This window comes from Onychostruthus taczanowskii, unplaced genomic scaffold (genome assembly GCF_017590055.1).
Source record: "Onychostruthus taczanowskii isolate IOZ18803 unplaced genomic scaffold, ASM1759005v1 scaffold1, whole genome shotgun sequence".
Taxonomy (NCBI): Eukaryota; Metazoa; Chordata; class Aves; order Passeriformes; family Passeridae; genus Onychostruthus; species Onychostruthus taczanowskii.
The window spans coordinates 9148333-9173949 of record NW_024496525.1 but is presented as its reverse complement, the minus strand read 5'-3'; the positions used below and the strand labels follow the sequence as shown (position 1 = coordinate 9173949).

General features: G+C 40.1%; 2 protein-coding genes across 2 annotated transcripts in view; one reads left to right on the top strand and one right to left on the bottom strand.

The window, feature by feature from the left end:
* The first annotated feature begins 68 nt into the window (after window positions 1-68).
* Window positions 69-15943, top strand: THBS1 (thrombospondin 1). The gene is made up of 22 exons (XM_041427571.1): window positions 69-300; window positions 456-550; window positions 1267-1844; window positions 2323-2398; window positions 2646-2842; window positions 3015-3140; window positions 4687-4780; window positions 5122-5295; window positions 5667-5843; window positions 6153-6326; window positions 6491-6618; window positions 6734-6886; window positions 7379-7597; window positions 8096-8203; window positions 8586-8745; window positions 9131-9249; window positions 10921-11155; window positions 11510-11737; window positions 11891-12162; window positions 12625-12722; window positions 12830-12969; window positions 13604-15943. Exons 2-22 carry the CDS (start codon window positions 481-483, stop codon window positions 13609-13611), a joined length of 3534 nt encoding a protein of 1177 aa, XP_041283505.1. The 5' UTR covers window positions 69-300; window positions 456-480; the 3' UTR covers window positions 13612-15943.
* Window positions 15944-25316: 9373 nt separating this feature from the next.
* The window catches only part of FSIP1 (fibrous sheath interacting protein 1), a 65173-nt gene continuing 64872 nt past the window's right edge, over window positions 25317-25617 (bottom strand). Inside the window, exon 13 of the mRNA XM_041401056.1 lies at window positions 25317-25324. Within this exon, the coding sequence (XP_041256990.1) occupies window positions 25317-25324 (8 nt within the window). The remainder of the gene's footprint in view (window positions 25325-25617) is intronic.

Sequence of the window (25617 nt, the reverse complement as noted above, 5' to 3'; positions counted from 1 at the left end):
GGGCGCGCCCGCCCCCGCCCCCCGGCCCCTGCGGAAAGTTGTCCCTGGCCCCGGAGCCACCCGGCTCCCGCCTCCCGCTTCCTGCCCCGCCGCCGCCGATTGGCCCGCCGTGCGCCCAGGAATGCGAGCCATCCCTTTATAGCCGGGCGCGGCGGCCGGTGCCCGCAGAGTCCCGGCAGCGCCGCTACAGTTGCCCGCCGCTGCTCGCCCTCCCGCGCCGGGACAGTCGGGGCCGCCCGCGGATATTGGTCGCCGGTACCCAGAGGCCGGCGCTGACCGCCCGGATCGCTCTTCCCGCAGGTAGGTGCTGGAGCGGCTCCCGCCGCGCTCGCTGTCCCGTCCGAGGGCGGCCGGGGACACCTGCACCGTGCCCGCTGCGCAGCCTGCCGGAGCCTCGCTGGCGCCGGTCGTGGGTGCGACGGCAGCGCGGTGACCTTCCTCGTGTGTGTCCCCAGGCTGGTTCAGAGACAGACCTTTGCCATGGGGCCAGCGACTGCTCTCTGCCTCCTTCTGCTCGTGCTCGGCGGCTCAGAGACCAAGCGCACTGCAGGTAAGGCCAGCTCTGTGCTGGTACCTGGGGCAAAGATAAAAAACTTTGGTGCCTGTGTAGGCAGATGTGCTCGGGCTCGATGGTAAAGAGCTCCAAAGCTCTCAATGAACAAAAACGTTTTTACCTGAGCATCAGCTACTTGGGAACAGGGAACTTCTCTCTGGTGTGGAATTTGTGTAGCCTTCGGAAATAGGAACGCAGAGTCTCCAGAACTCGAGCATGTAGCTTGTCTATCTCTGCGTTGAGGAAAGGAGGAACATGATGTAGGAACAGCCTGAAGAGGAAATGGGGTAGTGGGCTGCCGTCTTGGTGACTTAGAGAAGCTGCTACTGTGCTGCTGTCACGCAGCTAGATTATGCAAACTCACTTTGACATGTCCTAGTATAGGAATATTGCAGACTGGGCTTTGCTGTCTATTTCTGTGCTGCTAGAGTGTAATGAGGTGCCAGAACGGCTGCTACCTTTGTGTGTCAGTCAGCGGGTACCTGGCACTCCTGTGCCGACTGGCTCCTGTACAAGAATTCACATGTACTACTGCACAGCAGCTCCTGGTGGGACTGCTGCACCATCAGAGCTACTGTCTGTGCTCTGATGTGAGGCACTGTGCCTTTCATGATGTACACCAGGAGCCAAAATGTTAAGTAATCCTGGGAGATTTGCACCTACTGAGCCTCTTGTCCTTTTCTCATGATGCTTGTCCTGATGTCTCTCTGCAGAGTCCAGGAATGATGATAACAGCGTCTTCGATCTCTTTGAGCTCATTGGCTTCATGCGGAAGGGAGCCGGGCGCCGGGCCCCCGGGGTGTACCTGGTGAAGGGACCAGAATCCTCCAGCCCTGCTTACCGCATTGAAGATGCCAGTCGCATCCCTGCTGTCCCTGACTCGAAGTTCCAAGACTTATTAGATGCCATCCATGCTGAGAAGGGCTTCATTCTCCTGGCTACTCTCCGACAAGCCAAGAAGAGCAGAGGCACACTGCTCTCTGTGGAACAGAAAGACGGCTCTGGTCATGTCTTCAGTCTAGTATCAAATGGCAAGGCAGGCTCCCTGGACCTGAGCCTTTCTGTTGATGGCAAGCAGCAGTTAGTGTCAGTAGAGGATGTCTTGCTAGCTACAGGACACTGGAAGAATATCACCCTGTTTGTGCAGGAGGACCGAGCTCAGCTGTATGTGGGGTGTGAGAAAATGGAGAACGCTGAACTGGACATCCCCATCCAGAACATCTTCACTAGGGACCTGGCCAGCAGTGCCATGCTCCGTATTGCCAAAGGGGGAGTCAATGACAACTTCCAGGTAAGACTTTCCCTTATGTTTTTGCCTAGAATTTTCAGTCATTTGTTTTGAAGGTGCACTATCTACTCAATGAGCCTAAACAGCAACAAAGACCTCTAAATCTGCTGAACGTTACTAATGGAGTTGGAAGGGTAAAGCATTAGATTTGCAGGGATGGAACTTTCTGCAGTAATAAGAAGGCACTGAAGCTTCCAGACAGGTAGTTGCAGCTTCATTGCTCAGCTTTTTATATGAGATTCAGAAATCCATGGGTTTTTTCCTTCCTGCTTGGAGAGTCGCCAAGTCCTTATGCTCAAGGATAAGACCGTTAGGAAGCAGGGCTGGTTTTCATTAAGGAGAATAGAGCAATATGTTTCACTTTTCCGTCTGTCTGTCATGAAATTGCTCTGTAAGATCTTGCATGACCTTCAGTCTCTCCAAGGGTACTTCTTTCCCTTGCAGTTGCTGCAAGTAGCTGTAATTCTTCCTCTGTCCACAGGGTCTGCTGCAGAATGTGCGGTTTGTGTTTGGAACAACTCTGGAAACTATCCTGCGGAACAAAGGCTGCTCCAGCTGTAAGTTTACAATCTTCTGAGTCCAGTGACCTATTCAAAATAAGATTTCTCGTTACGTTAGAAAGACAAGTTGAAACAGAACTCAGAAGTATGCTGACATGCAAATCCACGTTGCATAAGAAATAAGATTATATTTCTGCAGGCACCCTAATGAATCTGGTGGCAGCTGTTTAGCAGGTGTTAGCCTGGAATGATAAATGCATGTGGTATAAAATTCACTTACTTCATGTCTGGTTTTTGCTCTTAGCCACTAGTGCAATCATTACTTTGGACAACCCCATCAATGGTTCCAGCCCAGCTATCCGCACTAATTACATTGGCCATAAAACAAAGGACATCCAAGCTGTCTGTGGATTTTCCTGTGATGAGCTGACAAATATGTTTGTGGAACTGCAAGGGCTACGTTCCATGGTTACAACACTTCAAGACAGAGTTCGAAAAGTGGTAAGTGATGGTCAGCTTCATGGTACCTTTCATTAGCTAGCGCTTAGTGAATTAATTATAACCTGACTTTTGAGAGCCTGTGTAAACAGCAAAATATTTACTTTGACCTTTGTGAAAAAGGTTGTTTCTGTATTAAATCCTAAATATCTTCTTTTTGCTTCTCACCTCCAAGACTGAAGAAAATGAAATCATTGCCAAAGTAGTCCAGATCACTCCTGGAGCATGCATTCATAATGGAGTCTTGCACAAAAATAAAGAGGAGTGGACTATTGACAGCTGCACTGAATGTACTTGCCAGGTAAGATTCCTCACGTTCACAAATCACCTGAATATAAACTCATAAGCTGGAATTAATAGATATTTCTAAACTGCATTGTTTGTTAGAAAGAGTGAATCATACACAGAACTGAGCATACTAGAGAAGCCACAGAATTAATCAGTTTATTTCATTCTACTAGATCTCTGCTATAAAAGCAGCTTTCATACCTTGTCTCAACAGCAGTATTCTAGAAAATTATATGAAACTCTGAAATTATATGTATCACTCTGATATAGCCATTAATGGTTTCAGTTCCTTAATTTGGGGAGTGCTTGAGTCCACCAGTAAACTGAGTCCACAGTAAACTAAAAGTCAGTACCAACACAACAAATGTATGGTACTATCAGCTTTTCCAGATCTACTTTCTGTCCTCACTGAACCTCCTGCTCACTTAGTAGAAAAAGACTTTCTAGTACTCAGTAAAGGCACTTAAACTTGTGGTGTTTTTCTTTATCTAGAAAATGCTTCTAGGTGTGTCCTATTGGCTTTTACAGATTATGTGGAACAGCAGTCCCTTTTGGATTTCAGTTTAGCTGTTTAAATTCCCAGATCACATTAGCAAGATACTTAATCTTTGTGTTTCACTTCCACTGAATGTTGTAAATATACACAAAACATATACAGTTTCAGGATTTCTTTAAATTATTTGCTTGTTCCATTTAAGTATACCTTAGCAAAAGCATTTTTGGGGTACCAGTCTACCAAAGAGTGGCTAATTACCATGCCACTCTTTAGAAACTAAAAGTCAAGTATTTGTATATGTGCAATACAAGGCAACTCAAATTCTGTGTTTGCTTCTTTAGCTCACTGTGTCTTTTGTCTTGTAGTCAGCAAATGGTGCTGTGACTTTTGCATTTGCCTTGTTTCTACCAAGCTGTTTACTCAATGTTAGTTGTAATTGCCTTAATCTAGTAATTTGCTTGGGGAAATTAAAATAGTAATCATGAGAGCATTCTTCTGACCAAGCTGCTACCTTCAAGAAGCAAAACTACAGACTGCCCTTTAGCTCTTAGTGAGATTGGAGGTGGGTGTTCTTACCCTGCCTGTTTGGCTTACAGATCAAAAACCTCTAATTATAAGTTACAGATTGCATGGCACTTGAGCAGAGTCCACTAAACTCATTTTATCTTTACCATATAATCAGCTTAAATCCATTTTAACTGAAAAGAAAGTTGGCTTCTCATTCTTTTTACATTTCTTTGAAATCTGACCTTATACTTTGGGTATCACATAATAGTCATTCACTTGAGCTGGCATCTGCTAGCTGCTACTGATAAATTTCTGCAGAACCAAAATATTTCTGCTTTTGACTAAAAAATAATGGGTGAGAATGGAAACGAGATGAAGTTTGACTGAAAATACCTGGGACTACCCCTTAGGTTGTATTTTAGCTCTAAATACAAGGGTCTCTGCTTTACAATATGCTAGTGGGTCTTAAAGTTCTGCAGAAAAGGTCCCTATTATTTACCCAGACTCCAGACATTATGTTCCGCTTGGTAACTGTAATTCTCACAACTCTTTGTAGAACTCTGCCACCATATGCCGGAAAGTGTCCTGTCCTCTCATGCCTTGTTCCAATGCCACTGTGCCTGATGGGGAGTGCTGCCCTCGATGCTGGCGTAAGTACTTAATACTTTCACAGTCCTGTAGCAGTTGTTCACATCTAACTAGACACATGCTGCTCTGCAGTATACCAGAACTGGATATCCTAGGGTAACCTTGTGCTTCTGAAGTAGGTTAATCTGACGTGTCTTTGAGGCTAATCACTTAAGTGATACGTGTTCAAATATTTTCTACAATATGAAACATACTGAAATGTTTGAGTTCAGGGAGGAACACAAAGGAAGATGCCTGTGGCTTCTGAGGACAGTTGTGTCCTTGTTTGCGGAGAGAGGGGTGGGAGAGAAGATATGGAAAAGCATCTACCTGGAGTCTTACTGAGAGCTGTATCCCTCTGCAGCTAGCGACTACGCAGACGATGGATGGTCTCCTTGGTCTGAATGGACCTCGTGTTCTGTGACCTGTGGGAATGGGATTCAGCAGAGAGGCCGCTCCTGTGACAGTCTCAATAACCGCTGTGAAGGCTCCTCTGTGCAGACTCGGACTTGCCACCTTCAGGAGTGTGATAAGAGATGTAAGTACTTAATCTACTCATGCTGGCAGTAAAACAGCGGCTGCTTTTATTGGCTGAATGTTAAAAGCAAGGATTACCATGTAGCTCTGCCACTGGCACAGATCCTTGGCTTCTAGCTTTAAGGACTTGTATTAACAACGTGGAGGGGAGCAGATAGTTAATGCAGTAAACAGGCATGTTTGGGCACTGCTCCCAGGATGAAATGTGATGCCAGTTTAGGTGTGAAATTTCCCTAGTTGCAAAACTTCATCTGTGACAGTCAGGAGGCTATCCATTACACATGGAGTCTTTGGTCCTGGTACTGGCTGTATCCTAGGTGCTGTACAGCTGAAGTCTTCAGAAATTATGAATAACAGAAATCTCTCTTGTAGTTAAACAGGATGGTGGCTGGAGTCACTGGTCACCATGGTCATCGTGTTCTGTCACTTGTGGCACGGGCATCATTACTAGAATTCGCCTTTGCAACTCTCCAGTGCCACAGCTGAATGGCAAACCTTGTGAGGGTGAAGCAAGAGAAAACAAAGCCTGCCAGAAAGATCCTTGCCCAAGTAAGTGTGTCCTGGTGGTAACTAGTAATTGATAGCTTAAATAATGAATATCTTGAGTAGTTATTTAGTAAGCTTGTTCTATTATTCTTCTCTCTTTAAATTTAGAAGTGGGCTATGTAAAACCTCACAGGTTAGTTTCAGATGAAACTATTTTTATGCCTCTTCCATGGAGTCCATTATTTCTGTCATTTATGTCAGAACAATGTCTGAACTGCTCTCCCTACAAAAATAAAGTCCTTAGTCAGTTAAAAACTGGTTGTAGCACTGAATTTAAAGCTATACATGTTTCCTATCTTCTTCTCCCTTTAGTTAATGGCAACTGGGGACCATGGTCTCCATGGGATGCTTGCACAGTGACATGTGGAGGAGGACTTCAGAAGCGAAGCCGTCTCTGCAATAATCCCGAGCCTCAGTATGGTGGGAAGACTTGTGTAGGTGAAGCTAGGGGGACTCAGGTCTGCAACAAACAGGACTGTCCAATTGGTGAGTATCCATTTGCCCATGAACATCTGAAGGTTGTTGATAATCTTGAAAATACCAATGTAAAGTCTGCAAACCTCAAGTGCTAGAATTTTAGACCAGGATATTAGGCAAATACATCATGGTAAAGCATCTTTTATCACAACATTTCCTTGCTTGTTTCACAGATGGGTGTCTGTCTAATCCCTGCTTTGCGGGGGCTGTGTGCACCAGTGCCCCTGATGGTTCCTGGAAGTGTGGTGCCTGTCCTGCTGGCTACCATGGTGATGGTATTCACTGCCAAGATATTGATGAGGTAAGAAAACTGTACTTTGCTCCTTGAAAGGGAATGAAAGAAAATGGAAAGGGAGGACAGAATCAGTTTTATAATGCTAACTCTTGTTCTCCTTCATCTCAAACTCATATTTCAGTGCAAAGAGGTTCCTGATGCCTGCTTTGTCTTCAACGGAGTGCACAGGTGTGAGAATACTGAACCTGGGTACAACTGTCTGCCCTGCCCACCACGTTTCACTGGAACACAGCCATTTGGCCGCAGTGTTGAGGATGCCATGAGTAACAAACAGGTATTGTCAATTTGAGAATTGTTCTGGGCTACAAAAGCTCATGAAGTTTCTGGAAAACAGAAAACACCTATATGTTCTAGGCAAAAAAGACTTGGAGCATTTGATAAAATACCATCTTCTGTGCTTCAGAACAGAAGCATTGACCAATTTTGAAGATCAAAATGAGTTTTAAATATCATTATCCTCCTCAACCATGCAGGGTTCAGAGGTTTCACATAATTTTAGGAGTAACTCAGGAGTAAATCAGTATTCACTAATGATACATAAGTATGTGCCTCATATCTTAGTGCTTGGTTCCATTTGATAATACATAAAGTTTGAGCAAGAAAAACAATTAGTGCAGAGTGGTACTGGAGTTGAGGACTGGAAGAAAGTCATGTATGAGGCTTTTTTTTTAACCTGATTGATTAGGAATTGTATTTGAATCTTTGGGGGGAAAGTGAGGGATAAAACAATATTTTCAGTGGGTTTAATTTCTTTGTGGTCTTCTAGGTCTGCAAGCCACGTAATCCATGCACAGATGGAACACATGACTGCAACAAGAATGCCAAATGCAATTACCTTGGCCACTTTAGTGACCCTATGTATCGCTGTGAATGTAAACCAGGCTATGCTGGCAATGGCATAATCTGTGGAGAAGATACTGACTTGGATGGATGGCCAAATGAGAACCTGGTTTGTGTTGCCAATGCTACTTATCACTGCAAAAAAGTAAGTTTATCCTCTTTTACCATCTGCCATTCCAACAGCCTAAGCTATTAAACTATTCTCTCTCCAAATAACCTTCTAGGGATAGAGGAGGTGTAGGGATACCATTGTCAAGGCATTGCTAGGAGGTTCTTGCTGTTCCTGTATTGCTTTATATATTCTTGTGATATGGGAAAAAATGAAGCCTGATTGTTGTAAACGTTCTAGGAAGATTCTAATTTAGGCCATACCTATATCAGCTTTGTTCTGATAGCAATCTCCAAGGGAAGAGCAGCAGGGTAAGATTCTCCAAAGCAACCCAATCTTTATTTTAAAAATTATTTAACTGTGGCTTTCTAAGACTTATCACTGTAATGACTAGATTAAATTAAGAGAATTACAGTAAGGTTACTCCTACCTGATTGAGGTGTTACAATTTTGCCTAATTATTAGATTTTACCTGCTCAAATCCATATTGTAAATATACTAGGAGTGAACATCTGTGTACTTCTTTCTTTGTAGGATAACTGCCCTAATCTGCCTAACTCAGGGCAGGAAGACTATGATAAGGATGGGATTGGTGATGCCTGTGACAGTGATGATGATGATGATGGCATTCCTGATGACCGGGTGAGGAAACAGAAAAAAAACAACTTTTGAGAATGTGGCTTTCCCACTCCCCTTCCCAAAGCTGGGGTCTAGCTTCTGACCTTAATGTTAAGAGAGGACCATAGGAAATTGCTGGCACTGACAGCTATCCTAGAAACCTTAGATATGCATAACCATGCAGGCAAACTTTCTGCAGCTGTTTGAGCTTTGTAAGTGAATTTTTGTTTTTCAACCATTCATACACTCATGCCAGCAACAGGATGTTTTGAGATAGTAGCATCTGAGTTTTAACTGTTTCTCCACCTTTCTTTTCTTCTTTCATGTAGCAGTACAAGCATAAGCAGAATCTGGTTAAAGCTTTACGTTGACTCTTTTTAAAACTTGACTTTTCTCATTTTTGCAGGACAACTGTCCATTCATCTACAACCCACAGCAGTATGACTACGACAGGGATGATGTTGGTGACCGCTGTGACAACTGTCCCTACAATCACAACCCTGATCAAACTGACACTGACAACAATGGAGAAGGAGATGCATGTGCAATAGATATTGATGGAGATGGTAGGTGGCCTCTGATCACTCCTTTAGATGGTTTTCTAATCACCCATAAATCAAATGAACACAATGTAATCCTGGTTTCCTACCAAAATTTCATCCCTGAACGCACAAAAGTTCCCTTGTGGGTTTCAGGACATGAAGGCTACTGAAGGAACAGTTAGAGCTAATGGAAATTCACTTTGGAATATATACATTTTGGCACAGTTCAACTCTAACTCCATTCCCACAAGGCAGTAGAAGTGTGTGACAGACCTAGTGATGATTCATGTTTCAAAGCTTTTAAATGCTGCTCAGAATGGTTTAAAAAAGATATCAAGAAGTGTGTGGTGGCTTTTTACAGTCCTTTGCAGCATTTAGATGTCTGACTTTCATTCATGAACTTTTACAGGAGTGCTTAATGAAAGGGACAACTGCCAGTATGTCTACAATGTAGACCAGAGGGATACAGACTTGGATGGTGTTGGAGATCAGTGTGATAACTGCCCACTGGAACACAACCCTGACCAGGTAAGGGATTTGAATTATATAAGTAGAGGACTGGTGTGCTAAAAAATACAGCAAGTTGTGTGATGTAAAAAATATTGGGGCAGGTTACACCTGAAATTTTACTTGTCACAAATCGTTCTTACTACTTTCCCATGTGGTGCCTTTATCAAATAATATGCCCTCAGAGTTTGAAGAGCTGCTAGGTACTTTCTGAAAAGTAGCTGTAGTGAAGATCTGTGAGACTACTGCATGTGCTTGTTGCCTAAACATTTCTTAGGTTTGTCAGTTGTGGTGATCCTCACAGCAAGAATATAAAATACTTTGGGAACATTGTGTAAAATGTGGGTAGTGGAACTACTCTCTTCATAGCCAGTAGTGCTGTATTCACTTAGACACAAAGCTGTTCTTTAAACTTTGTCCCTAAGCTTGAAGCCAACTGAATTTCAGAAGATAACTGTTCTAGCAGTAAGTAGAAGGCAGCACAAGTTGCTTTTCTCTAAGAAAAAGGCGTATTCTGACACTTGTAAAATTCACCTTCATAAAAATCCAGGGGGATCCAGACTCTCAGAACTTACTGATTCAAAAACTGAAGGCAGAAGTAGATTAAGCCTGTGACATCCTGTCAGTTAAAAGACTACATTTAATAGCTTCAGGGATATAACTGGAATGCTTGAAGGGTTAGAAAAGCAGTTGCAAATCAGTGGAATGTAGAGTAGTGTGGCCATGTAGTCTAAAGCAGTGTTACTTGAAGGATTTAAACAGATAATATAAAATGTCTTCGTCATTGTCACTTGCTTTACTACTTCCCCACTTGAGGGAGGGAATTGCCTGAAGATCCTTTGAGGCAGCTGCTTTCAGGAAGATCCTTTTTCTTGTGACTTTGAAATTTTAATATGAGACTCTAATGGCTTTCCAAACACTATCCTAATCAAGTTCTAGAAGTGGAGATATTAGATTTCAAGTGCCAGAATTAGTAGCTAATCCAACAGTGTATGGTATGCCTTCTGTCTTGTGAACCTGTGTTCACAAGACTACTGGGCTAAATGTGAGGCAACCTCAGGGATGACGGGATTGTTTTTCTTAGTTCAGGAGCTGATTATGCAAATGACTGGCTAGAATATGTGATCAGCAAGCACACTAGTTAGTTAATGCTGTCTGTCACCACCATGGGAACAATTGTCTTGACTGATGAATCAGGGGGCATGAAGAGCTTTTATGATAGAGAAAATTAAGCTGTGGTGTAGGGGATGTAACACCAAGCATTGGTAGACTGTTTTAATATTAGAGTCTCTACTGACTGAGTACAGAATAGGCCAGCCCTGAATTGGCCCTTGAAACCACATTGCTGCCAGGGAAGGTAGGAGATAAAGCACCCTGCATCCAGTATGGTAGACCAGTGACAGAAGAGGCATGTGGTAAAGGCACAAGATAGCTGATGATAACACTGCTTTCTGATGCTGTGAATTCAAATTAAAACCAGAATAAGACTAAAGTAGCATAAAACCAGTTAGCACAGGCAGTTTTAAGTGTGTATTAATCCACCCACTTAGCTCCAGCCATCCATCTTAGCTCTTGATAAAGCAAGCAGAAATCCCAGTTAATTCTACGTATTAAGACTCCTATTTCAAACACTCCTATCTCAGCCTTCTTTAAGTGGCCTTTTAAAATGTTTTTTTTTTCCTCCTCTGATAGGAAGACACCGATTCTGATCGCATAGGTGATCAGTGTGACAACAACCAGGACATAGATGAAGATGGCCATCAAAATAACCTTGATAACTGCCCCTATGTGCCCAATGCCAATCAAGCTGACCATGACAAGGATGGAAAAGGTGATGCCTGTGACCATGATGATGACAATGATGGTATCCCTGATGACAAAGACAACTGCAGATTGGTTGCCAACCCAGATCAAGCTGATTCTGATGGTAAGAGAGCCAGTATCATAATGACATTTTAAGAGTTTCTTGCAATAGTTTGATGCTATTTTTTTCCCACTATTTAATGTTGGGTAAAACTAAGTAACAAAAATCCAGAACATCTCTACCAGAAAAAAAACCCAGGATGTTGTTATAGTGCTTCTCAGGAGTAAAGATCAATGTAAAAATGACCACAGGCTGGAGTGAAAAGGCATTTATACAGTAGCTGCTGTGGCTCCTGTCATGTGTCTGCCAAGTACCTGGGCAGTCTGAGATCTGCTATTCAGACTTAACTCCCAAGCTGTATGACTCAAAAGCAAACAGTGGTGGTAATAAAATAGTAAAATTACTTTTATCCTACAGGTGATGGACGTGGAGATGCCTGCAAAGATGACTTTGACCAAGACAATGTGCCAGATATTGATGATATCTGCCCTGAAAATGTGGAAATTAGTGAGACTGATTTCCGGAAATTTCAGATGATTCCCCTGGATCCCAAAGGAACATCCCAAAATGATCCAAACTGGGTTGTTCGTCACCAGGGTAAAGAACTGGTTCAGACAGTCAACTGTGACCCTGGCCTTGCAGTCGGTAAGGGTAAAAATTTAACAGGCACTATTGTTTGGGGTGGTTTGATTTTTGGTTGGGGTGGGGGAGAGGAAGAGGACCAAAGTAACTATTAAGGAGTTGTTTAAGAATTGTAAAAAGTAGCACCTAAAACTTTATTCTTTTATGTCCCCGTAGGTTTTGATGAATTCAATGCTGTGGACTTCAGTGGTACCTTCTTCATCAATACAGAAAGGGATGACGATTATGCTGGCTTTGTATTTGGCTACCAATCTAGCAGTCGTTTCTATGTTGTCATGTGGAAGCAGATCACCCAGTCTTACTGGGACTCCACACCAACCAAAGCTCAAGGCTATTCAGGTCTCTCCATCAAAGTAGTGAATTCCACCACTGGTCCAGGAGAACACCTTCGTAATGCTCTGTGGCACACAGGAAACACTCCTGGCCAGGTAAGAGTGGCACCTACTACATGCTGAAGTACTCTTAGCATGATAACATGAGTACTCCAGTGTAATAACATACTCTGCTGCATAAGGCAGGCTGTTCTTCCAGCAAATTAGATACTTAGAGGGGGCCTGCACATGCTGATCATGTAGGCTTCTTGGCAAATACCAATAACTTCCTAATTTTTTCCTAATCAAGTAATATATTATAGACAATTAACAGGATTGCTTGCTGCAGACAGACTTCCCAGCAGCAGTGAATCAACTGTATGTGGAATTGTGTTGTAGCTTCCCATTTACATATTTTAAAAGTAAATTTAAATGCAGTTGATTTGTATTATTTCTATCTTTAGGCTATTACAGAGCCTAATGACTTATTTGTGGCCTTTAATAATAAGGCACCTTCATGTCAAAATAACTGCTGTGTTATCTCTGGGCTTTGGTTGATAAAAAAACATTCTTTCACAGGTGAGAACTTTGTGGCATGATCCTCGTCACATAGGCTGGAAAGACTTCACTGCATACAGATGGCGACTTAGCCATAGACCAAAGACTGGCTACATCAGGTGAGCATCATCCTTTTATCTGAAGTAAATATCACAGAAGTGGATGTCTGTGAAAATAAACCTCACAGGATCTTGTGAAAGATGGCTGAGCTATTGTCTCTTTGTAGGGTTGTAATGTATGAAGGGAAGAAAATCATGGCGGACTCAGGACCAATCTACGATAAAACCTATGCTGGTGGTCGGCTAGGATTATTTGTCTTCTCTCAAGAAATGGTGTTCTTCTCAGACCTTAAATATGAATGCAGAGGTAAGGACGACATTGCATTTAAGAGGTCATATATAAATGAGTTGGTTCAAGGACATAAGACATAAGAGCCAAGGGGGAAAGTTGAACTGTGATCTTTCATGGTTAAGTTTTGAACAAGTTCTGCAGGCAGGAACAGGACACCATGATAAACTCTTCACAGTTAAAAATTTAAATATATAAAATCTAAGTATATTTCTATTAATTTATTTCAAAGTATCAGAAATCCATGTTGAGTTCCAGAAATTAAATACATCTTGACTCTTCTTTGAAGTGCTGATTAGAATGAATGAGCACATCTGACAAAATCTAAGGCAGAAATGCAATGTATTGACTTTAGCAAGTAAAAAGCTGATTTGCTTAAAAGTAAGCAAAGTAGATGGATGTCCATATATTGCAGTCTTGAAGTTTAGTGGAGGTAAGGGCATACAACTAGTTCCAACTGTCCTAGTCTTCAGAAATTGTCACTTCATTATGTAATGGTTACATAGATTAGATTATGAAGTCTAACTCAGGGAAGTACCTAACTGAGAGTACTTTCCATTTTCTCTACAAATGTCTCTAGGCATTAATGATTTGGACATAATCATGCATAATACACAGAAATATTTAAATATATATTTTCCTTTTTTCACAGATTCATAATCACAAGATTGTTGGATTCAGAGACTATTTAAAAATGCTGGTAATTGCACCTTTTGAAACGTTTAGCCTTACAAATCCTGGGACCATTATATTATTCCTTCCTTTCTTCTTTCTGCATAAATGTGGACTCGAAACACATGACCTGCCTCAAGAGAATGCTTTTGAGAGAATGAAAGTGAGAACATACTTGGCATCTGACCTCTGCTGAAGTGGAAGGAAACAAATGTGTCTTGCAAATGAGAATTGTCGTCACTGAACAAGCACACTTCTTTCAGTAGGAAAGACATTTGTTTGCTGTTTATCACAGTGCAGAGTCACTGCCTCTCTAACTGGAGGTCCCATGGAGTAGCATTTTGTAAAAGAACATCTTTGGATGTGCTGTGGACTACTTAAACTGAAGACCTTTCATTGTGTGGGGACGAGGGAGTTTGGGTGGGAGGGGGAACTCTAGGTCTTTCTTTATGGGGTAGAGAATTTTTTTTAAGGAAGGCTGTGCTACTTTGGTTTACATCCATTTAACTTGGAGAAATTGTTTTCTATGTCATACCTTTCAGATAAAACATAGCCTTACTCTATGGTGAGCTAGATCAGCTGCTGTACTACACAGGACAAAACAGAGATCCTAAAACTGATTTCTGTCATGGCAGGAGGGAAAGAGGATAAAAACTGGTACACTGGATCACACCAGCTTTCGGAGAACTGGGATTTATGATTAGATTCTGTTTTTTCCTGATTTAGATGCTGGCCTTGCTTACCTTCAAATGTGTTCTTTCAGATATGGTGCCAGAAAGCACCACCATCTCAGCTAGCACTGTGCTGTCCTTCAGGAAACCAGCACATGCTTCACTTTTTATGGTTAAAGAGGCACAAAAATAATGTAATGAAAACATTCCTTTTCTACATGCCATAGATGTTTTAAACCCCTCGCTTCTTTAGAGGGGAGGAAAAAGGGGCCTGTAGATAAAATTGTAAAATATTTATTTTTGCCTATTCTTGATGTTATAATGACTGAGGGATTATTGATTAAAACAACAAGAAATGCGTCAAGACTATCCACCTAATCATTGTTACAAGTCTTCATGACTGTAAGATTGTAAATACAGATTATTTATTGTCTCTGTTCTATACTGAAACTAGAGAGGGTTTAGTTGAGAAAAAAGTCTTGTCTGGAGCAGATAGTGGTGATGTATTTGTTACATAGAGCTATTTTCCCATAAAGGCTTTGAGGCACAAGGAAAACTGAGGGTGTGGGCAATGGGATGTTTGTTTTTCTCAGTCTGAGCTCAATGTTGGCTTTTCCTTGCTTTGTGCAAGGCGGTTGGTAGCCTGGCAGGCAACTGTTCTGCAGTGCTAAAATTCAAGTCCTTTTCGATAGTAGCAGTTTCTGTCCCATCCATAGCACTAGAGGTGAGGGAATGCCATTCACCCTCTGTGTTCTCTGGTGCTGGGAAATGTCTGTGATGCTTTACCTGTGGTCAGTGGGCCTGGCAGAGCCAGGAGGGCTGCCCTGAGGAGATTGCAGTGGGAGGCACAAGGACAGCCCTCAATAACCCTGTAAGGGGCTCTCTGGGCCGCTGCATGCTCAGATTGGAACTAGTGACATGCAGCTACAAGAGAAGGAATTCATCACAGACTCGACAATTTCACGAGCTCCTTGCAAAAGAGGGAGAGGCCTTGATGTACATTAAAAGACTGTTTTCCCCAGCAGAAGGGGCAGCATCCTTATACCTATAATATTTCCTTGTCTTTTCAAAACATAAAAAGAAATGAACATGGTGAAAGTTTTACGTACAAATATTACCTCATTGTTGTGTGACTGAGAAAAACCTTTGGAGCAAGCAGAGTTCAAATGTCTAACAAACTTTAAAGCTACTGTAGTACTAAAAAGTTAATGCTGTACATAGTAAAAATTTCTTTGCAGAAAATGTATTCCCAGAAAGGAAATGGCATTGGAAAAAAAAAAGTCAAATACAATTTCTAATGTTGTATTATATTTTTTCCTGTCATCTTGTATACCATTGCTTGTATTTTTATAAATTATTTTTCTCATTGCCATTGTAATAGTTAATCACATAATTGTGTAGATAGGCTATTTAAATAATTTATCATGAAATGCTACCTGTAGAGTTAGTATTTCTATTTTTATAAAAAGTTTGCACACTGAAGATTTTTTTGCTTCCCTCCTCCCAATGTTTTTGCTAGCATAATTTTCTAAGAACGTGCTTTTTTTGTAAACATTTTTAACCATTTTTCCATTCTAAAGTTGTGTAAGTTGTACAATAAAGCTTCTTACGTACAAAGAACAATAAACCACCAAGGACATTTATATTTATACCTTTGTGCTCTGGTTTTGTTAATGTTTTGTAATACATCTCTGGATCACTGATGTGTTATTTGTGTCAAATTTGGCTTCCGTGCAAGATTTTCTCTGCACTCTGCATTAGAACTACGCTGGGGGCGTGCTCCTGAGCTGTCACCCTGCCTGTAACTGTGCAGGCAGTGCAGTCACAGCACGGGCAGCTGGCACCTTTGGTTCTGAAGGCTTCACTTGAGGACTTCAAGCCATGCTGCCCTTGATGCTGCCAGAGGCAGGACAGTCTTGGAGTGACTGCAGCCATGGCCAGCCAGGCCTGCTCCCTTTCTCATGAAAAGAGGCAGCATATTGGCTATTGCAGGGCCTGGTGCACCACTCACAACTGAAACTGCTAGTGTGATCAAAGAGCTGATGCCAGGGCACTCAGGCAACTTCGGAACATGCTGCTAAAACTAGGAATGGTCAAGACTGGCTCCTTGATCTCTACTTGCAGCAGCAGCTTGTTTTGTGCACCCCTTAGCAAAGGCAGGTGCTGTAACAGGAGTACCCACATGAAAAGTGTCGTGAGGGTGTCCTGCAGGTGCAGAAAACTAATTTTACATCTTTTCCCGAGGATCAAGACTCCTATGTCACTGCTCTTCTGAGGGTGGTCCTGTGTATTTGACTTTTTTTCCACTGAGAACAAGGAGAGCAAAGAACTCCTGGCCTGTTATGAAGAGCCAGGAACTCTTGCCCTCATCAGTTACAGGACTGTCTGCTTGACTTCCCTGGAATGAGATGGGGTAGTGGGAGTGCACTGTCAGTGTAACCCCTCTGATCCTACCTGGGCCTGCAGGACCGTATGTCCTGCAGGTTTGGTCTCTTAACTCTTCTGACCTCCAAAAGACACCGAGAAGGCTGACAATTAAAAAGACAAAGATGGTTCCAACCTGGAGAAATCAATTCATTTACTTACGGGAAGAAGGAGATACCTTAAAGCCAACAGTTTTCTGAGCATGTATCTATATCTGGGCATATCTATATATGAATATATGTAGGTCTGACCAAAAGTATGAAACAGAGAACTGCTGCTGGTCTGGGGAAGACAGCCGTGGCAATGATCTTGTCTGAGCCATGCCATACTTTCATGCTAATTTATTGCATGTATTTTTGCAGCTTTTCTTGTCATTAGACTAAAAAAGCAAGCCATATGCTTTGTGTTAACCCATGGCATAAGTCCACCCACTTTTTGCTTGGTGAGTATGAACACAGTAGGACACAAGAAAGAGCTATAGTTGAGGTAAGTTAGGCCTTTACTTGTCCAAAGAAACAACTACTAAAGAAAAACTAAACAGGAAGAGTATGGCAGGTGGCCACACTCCACAGGGCAGAGAAGCCTGCGGGAAATTTGCTGTTCCCAGGCTCCCTGGAGACTCCTCAGTGGAACATGTCAGAGTACCAACCAATGCATGCCACTTCTAGAATTACTTGGTATTGGCCAACTATTTTTGCATAAGTGATCTTTTAATTTCATGTTATTGCAATATTTTAATTTCATGCACAATGTTTTCCTTCCATAACACGGTGTTCTCAGAGCCCACATAAATGCAGCACCTTAAGTTTTAAAATTATCATTTGTATCAAATCTATATTCAGCAGGTGTGGTAGTTTTACCAGTAGGTATTCATAAGCTATGGAGATAATGACTGAGATAAGTATCTGCATCTTAATGACAATAGTGCATTTTTTACTGATATTGGTATGATTTTTGCAGGAAAGTCCACAGTAAGTGGTAGATTTTCAACATAAATTCATTTTGGAAAGGACTGTTAACATTGCAGAAGTAAACATCTTAAAGTATCCACAAGGGGAGTTCTGGTTCTTATTTCTCACCTTTTCTGAAGAGAAAAAACTGGTGCACAAAGTTGTATGAATATTTAAGCAGAGTTATGACAAGAGGGAGAGAACTCATTTAAAAGGTGCTTGGCAAGCAGAAGTCTTAAAGAAGAAATCTCCCACAGCAAATCCATAAAATTAGACAAGTATCATAGAGAAACTTGGATTTTCAAATTTAAACAAATCCCAGGAAGCCCAGACATCATTTGTCTTTTATTTTTCACCTGCTTTCAAAGTGAAGAACTGCTAGCCTAGGCAAAACATGCAAGGCTAAACTGAGTGCTGCTGAGACTGTGTCCATGTCCCTCGATGGCTCTGCTCACAAAATGTGTATGGAGAGACCATTTTAGTATTATTGTAAAATTAGGGTAGAATGCCTCCAGCAATGCCCTTCCCACCAAAACTATGCATACCAAATACACAAAGCAAACAATAAAAAACAATGGCACAGATCAGTATTTCCACAAGAAAACAGCAGATTTTTAAGGGAAAAAATGTTCTGAATATAGAATACCTGCCTAAAAAGCAAAACTGTTCATGCACTTTAACACTCTGCAAGTTACTGCACACTCCAGAATATTCCAGTTTACTGGGTGTTTTGTTTTGGTTTTTTTTTTTTTTAAGCATAAGAGGTATTGCAGATTCAATTGCAAGCAGTGAGCTATTTCACATAGACATAAATGACAGGGAGCCCTTTATTCCAACTGCTGCATCTGGATTCTAGCCAATCCCTCAATGAAACATATAATTGGATAAATGTAGGTTATGGCATTAGTAGTATTCAAGTGCCTCTATTCTATTTGAAAAGGAAACAATTTTTCTGACCTTTAAATCTCACTACAAATAAAGGAGCAATTATTTCTCAATAAGCACATCTGTTGAAAATTAAATTAAATTAAAGAAAAAATCAATTACTATTTTTCCTAGCTTTCATAAACCCTCCTAACTTGTCAACTTCCTGAGGATCTGCCAAACCACCTTGTCTTGTGTCTATCCTTCACACTGTGAGACTCCCAGAGGTGAGGCTCTCTCTTCATAAGTGGGGTAAGAAACATGCTTGGAAGTGTAAACTCTGGCAAATTTTTCATGTAAAAAGCAAGAGAGAGGAGATATTTTTTAAAGTTGTGCTTAGAAAGGCTTTTTAAGAAGCATAACAAAAAGGTGCACTCTTGCATTATTTCCTTGTAAATTTTAAATTTTAAACTTGTAAATTTTATCCAGCAAGTACAGGGTTTTAATAAAATACAAATGTTGTCTTGTAGTCACTGAGATCACAGAAATTGAGTTGCAAACAACTGCCTCTCACTTATCCATCCCTGATATGGAGGTAAAAAGGCACCCTTGCCAGCACATGAATTTACTGGCATAGTTTTTCGCATTTCTAGACTAGTCCTTGTTACTCTGATGACATGTTTAAGCAGCCCTTTCCTCTCTGATCTGTGCAGCAGATAATTTTTGCACAGCCTGTTTTCACTCTGCGCTCAGCATGCCCACTGCCTCTGCAGGAGTTCTGCTGGGGAAATGAGAAGGAAAGCATGCACCACAGCTCCGCTGAGCAGACACCAGCCCACGTGTCTTGGAAAAAGGCATTAAGCTGAGCATTTTTGTGGGGCGTTCTCCTCTTTTTTTTTTTTTTTTTTTCATGACAAAACTGAAAGTTTTTTCACCCCTTGGTTGAACTACTTTAATTTAAACTCAAATCCTGGACATAAAAAAATAATTTCACTCATTTTATTGTTGTCCAGATTCAGGAAACTTTTTTTTTTTGTTTTTTTTTTTTAAATCAGGGTATTTATTTTGACACCACTGTTCGAAATGAAAATCCCTCAACCACTCTAAGTCTGCACAATAACTGTAAAGTTGGAGTGAACTTCTGATACCATAACAGTATACTGAAATTAATGCTCTAATCCTTCAAAATATCCCACTCAAATGTATAGTATATTTTCTATATTATATAGTCAATTAATACATACAATTTATATATGCATATATATATATTAAAATATACATACATAATATTAATTAAATTGATCAAACCACTTTAATTTTCCACTTTCAGGGGAAAAAAATATGCAGTTTGTCATTTAAGAGAGCAAACCATGGCAGCATCAGAACATACCCACTGGAGAAAATCAGTATGAACAGCTGAGCCCTGGCCACCACAATCACCACATGTGTATCACTGAGGGTCTCAGTGACAGAGTGATTTGGTCATGTATTGTCCAGCAATTAGATGCAATCATACCAGAATCTTTTTTTCATGGCTATGTTACCCCCATCAACATTAAACTTTTGGAACAAAGCATCTATCTGTGCTGTAAAATCATTGTGTGAAAAGAGATAAGGAGAACAAACAGCATAAATTTACATGCACACATGAAACTTCTTGTTCCTCAAACACCTCAAAGCCTAAAAAATCAGAAGGATAGCTTTAAAAATCAGCCTCCTGTTCTCTGCTATGTTTTGGATTAAAGGAGCTAGAGAGAGAGGACATTAAAGAAGTTAGTTATCAGAATCTTTTGCCAAATACAAGTTATGCTGAATGAAGCTACATATTTCAAAAAACCTGTTTCCAAATCCCAAGTTAGGCTGCAAAAGAAAATTAATTTAAATATCTTCATCATCACTGCTGCCTCACTCCCTGAGGAGAAGCTGCCACATTCCAGTGCAGCTGGAATTCAAGTGGCGGTCCCAATGGAGGGGTTATTGCAGGTCACAACACAGAGTCACAGGAAAAACAAAGAAAAACCCATGAATCCTCCTGGGCTCAACTTTCTTTTTACCCTGCTATTGGTGATGTTTTAGCAAATGACCTTGTCACTATATTTTATATAATATCTCTGTTATTGTCCACCTCTCACAGTACCATATTTTTCCAAATAATTTTTTTCCAACAGTTTTTCTTAAAACTGAGAATACAAAAAGAAAGGAGGGCTTGAATTGATATTCACCTGTAACATCAAGCAAGAAATAAAATATTCCCAAACAACCTGTTGTTTAATATAATGCAGCAGAAACCAAGCACAGATAAATCTTAGGTCACTAATTTTTTATAGTCTCTGAGCTTTGGATACTGATGCAACACACCTCCGGAATAGCAAGCAAGCCATGCCTGCTAGGTCCCTGAGGCTTGGAGTGACTGCAACTGGTGCAGGGTGCTCAGCACTTCCCACGACTAAAAGTTAAGTTACAGACCCCTGTTGGAATATACATTTCAAGTAAATATCCATCCAAACTTAGCTGCTTATCCCTGAAATGCCAGATGCAAATAAAAAAATACATGGCTTCAGGAATGTTGAAAATCTTTGTTAGCAACATCAACCCTGCCTTAAGGGTGCTAGCAAAATCTTTGTTATAGCAGCAAGAGATTCAAGATAAGAAAATAAAACAGGAAAATTAGGAATTTTTCTTAATGTTCTCTAGATATTATACATACAATCTTTAAACATAATTTAGATTTCTTCAAAAACTTTCAAGTACTTGAAAGTGTTTTTAAGAACGTCTCTATAAAACACAAGTTTCATGTGAAAATAACTGGACTGTGAAAAGATTAGAGCTTGCAGACAGTTCTGAATGAATATCATACAAGCACAGAAAATACTCTTAAAAACACTTGTCAGTATTGCTTTAGTTATATTTATGCTAAAAAAAATTATGACACAGGCTTAATATTTTTACAGTAAGAAATAAATGTAGGTGGGATTTGAAAAGTTCCATTAAATGTGCTTACAGCAATCCTATGCAGAACATCCACTATGCAAAGGTTTGTAATTGCTGTTGGAGAACGAGTAAAAATATCAGAAAGTAAAAAAAAGAAATAGCAACTGCTTGTTGCAAATATCATGTTCCATTCAGATTTTTAACTGAAAGAAAGTTGATTAAATTCTGATCTCTGTTATATCCACACAATTACAATTTCCCCAAAAGTGTGCATCCAATCCTACTGGCAACTCTGTAAATTAGATTAAAATCTGGATTAATATGTGCATTAAACATTCATATTAGATCAAGTAAACCCTATGCAATAAAAGCCCATGTATAATTAATATTCTATCCCTACATCCTTTCTTGGTGAATGTTAAATGACTATAGGTATAGGATCTGAGAAATATTTTGTCCTTTTAGGTCAAGAAGTCACAAGAGAGCTTGTCAATGGGATAAATCTGTTGAGTCTTCTTTGCTAGAGTATCTCTCCCCGCTCAAAAAACTTTTAAAAATGAACCATGTTTTTTTAATAATGTTTTCTTATTCTGACATTGCTGCACATGAAATAGGAAACTGACCATCAGCTGAATAAATAAGCCAAAAATCAGGAAAAAAATATTAGATAAAGACTAGGCAATCAAAAACCTGTAATGAATTGTTACTATTCTCTCAAACCCAAACCAGCTGCATTACCCTTCCCCCATCACTACAAGGTTTTACAGCTCAGTAGCTGCTAGGGCCTGCAGCTGAATGCCTCCACTTTTACTCCCTCTTCTGAACGCCTCCACTTTTACTCCCTCCAAGCCTTCACCAGGGACTGCCGTCCTTCTTCATTTAATAGCATTTCTTAACTCGAAGATATGAGTATTTGCTGTGTGGTTACCGTTTTCCCAGACAAGAATCAGGCAGACCTGAGCAGACTAGTGCTGATGCTCTGATCCAGCAGAGCACTTGTGCAATTCCAGCCTTCAGGCAAACCAGGGGTCAAGCCAACAGACAGCCCCGGGGCAAAAATCTGAGTAATGGGATGCTTCACTGAGTCAGGACTCTGAGTCAGACAGGCTGCAAGCTCCAGCAAACTGCAGTGAGATAACAGAAGACACGATTTAGCTAACTATATGAAAAAGCTAGACTCTGTGCGTGTCTGTGAAGTAAAATGAAATTATTATATATTTTCACACCCTCTCTAATAAAGTGCTATCAGTAAATACTAAACTTTTCAAGTTTGGTTGGTTTTTTGATTTTGTTTTTTTGGTTTTTTTTTACAAACAAAACATACATGTCTTATCTGACACACAGCTACACAATATCTGTGTACATTTCTTTATTAGACAGAACGCTCCCAGGAAACTTAATGAAATGCAAGAGTTTATTTTGAAACCAAAACACAACAATATATGACAATGACAACAATAATTATCTCTAAAGAAAAAAATCAACTCATGGAACATTTTCAATTATAATAATTTATTCCCATGAGGTCGCTTGATAGGATACTGGATCAGTGCAATATCACTGATAGAGGTTTAGCTACACTTTCAGAAAACAGTTGTGCAGAGAAGCGTATAGTCACTCTCCCCTCAATTTTCTATCTTCATATGATCTGAAAAAAAGAAAATAAAAAGGTGCTGAGCTGCTGTAAGCCCAACGTTATTTGCAAGAGCAAAATATAACAACGGTTCATTCTACTTAAAACATAATATAGCTCCTCAAAATGGAGCTGGAAATAATAATTTACTGGCTCATACAACTATGAGACGTAACAGCCTTTTCATATCTGCATGTGGGCAAGTCTGGATTCTGTTAACCTCAGTAAACATCATCTATGTTTACATACATATGAGCTGGGTATAGATTAGTGTTTCTTTCAAGAAACAGGCATTACTTATCTTTGAAGGCACACAAAAGTTTCCTCTACATGTATACATATATATGCATTATGGTAATAATTATGCTTTCCTGCAAATATATATAATTTAATGTATTACAGTAAATCTATATCACAGACTACAGTACCATAAGGAATGCAAAACTGAAATTGTGCTAAACCAGTTTCATACTATTTTATTTGCTTAGCCAGCACTACAAAGAATTTAAATTGTATGTAGAGTGGGCAAAAAAATCAAACTACTTGCAGAAGATTATGCATACATATTTAAATGTCCTTTAGAATTAAGACAATAACAAAATGCAACTATGCAAATATATCTTACAAATTAAAATGACACATGATATTTCTCATACCTTCATCTGCAGATATATTTGCCTTAAACTCAATTGCACTGGGATCTCTATTTCTCAATACAATTAGCACATTTAATCATGTCTGAACTAACAAGCAAATTATCTACAGAATACGTTAAGCAAGTTTACAAATTCAATAAATAACACACCCTTTGGCCTTTGTCCAGAACTAATTGCTTCAGACAGAACTGAGTCACCTTTGTAGGAAACAAGTTAATTAGCTTCTCAGTAAAAAATGGAAAAAATCAGGGACTGAAAATTCAGAATACTTCCCCTCTCAAAAAAAGAATTTGTATGCAAAAACATCACAAACCCAAGATTCTTACTAACCACACTGATTTGAGCTCTACAGGATTAAACATTACTCATCATCTGTTTCAGTCACTAGTGAAAACAGGCAATTGAAATATCCCATTACATTACTCTGAAACACAGATTTTGACTCAAAGATATTTAAATTATTATGTGATAAATGTTAACCCATTCACCTTGTAGACTTCTACAACAAGATGTCCCATATGGAAATCCACTTAATATTGAAAATCTCCTTCCTCTCTTGTGCAATAAAATGACCTCCCAGTGACTACATCTATAGTTACCTACTCACTTCACTACCCAGTGGGCACAGTGCACAGCGCTTTCCTCGATTTAACACATCCCCTCTTAAAACACACTCATAATGGGAGCTGGTAGCTGGGGCTGAGTCACACTTGTCTCTGACTATGCTACATGTCTTTGGACTAAAGGAGAATTTTAACTCAAGTGAAGGCAGCAAGTCACTGATTTTCCTCACTGTTGGTTGCCAAAGAAGCCTGGTGGTGCAGTATGGAATCATGCTGCTCCTGCATGAGATCAGGCTGCCCCTGGCAGAGCTGACCGTTGTGGTGCTCCCGATGAGCACCACTGCCACCCTGCTCTCCTCTGGGCAGAGCACTCTCTTCCCTCACTCTGCTCCTCTGATGCCTGCATCTACATGAAGAGCAAAGACAGCTTGTGAAGGTAGCTGATAAGTAACCTGCCAGGGAAAAAAAAAGTACCAAAACCACCCAACCTTTTCTACAGGTACTATTTCTATTTTCTTCATGTAGAAGCTAGCACTTTAATCTCCTAAGGGGAAAGTAGTGCAGGTAAGTATGGATATCAGCTTTGTCTGGCAGTGTAAAAACAGCCATACCAAGACTTCCTGAATTCTGAATTCAGGCAGAATCACTTTGAAATATATTAAAATTCCCATCATTGTAGAAAAAGTAAGTACAAACAATCAAAGAAAGTTGTCATCATAATTGTGAAATTATAATATAGCAGAGGGATATTAGAATGTTCTTCTTAATTACTGATGTATGTGAAAAAACCAGTTTCTCCAAATCCCAAACAGATTGCCAGTATAACAAAGACCAATCGACAAACATAGAAAAATGTATTGATTTCTAGTAAGATTAGATTCTAGCACTATAATCTCAAATTTCATACTATCAAAACTGTTATGAAAAAAATAAAAGGTTTAGCTGCCTAAAATCTTACTTATTTTAACAGCTGGCCTTCCAGGAAGAGAACTAATCTTAGGTTAAAAATCTAAATATAGATTTAGCTTACAATATCACTATGCAATTACATATAAGTAAAAAACATTAAAAAACCCAAGAGACATTTCCACAATTGTTTTATAATACCAGACAGAAAGAAAATTTTTTTTTTTGCTGGTTAAAGTCTATTCTTTCTTTTACCAAACTAAAAGTAACTGTTCAGTATTATTAATTTTGGTATCTTATGTGTGTAAATTTGAACTCCCTAAAAGCAGTTTATTATCTTTAATATAGCCAGTTCATGTTTGTTTCTATATGACCAAGTTTACCTTACGAAAAACT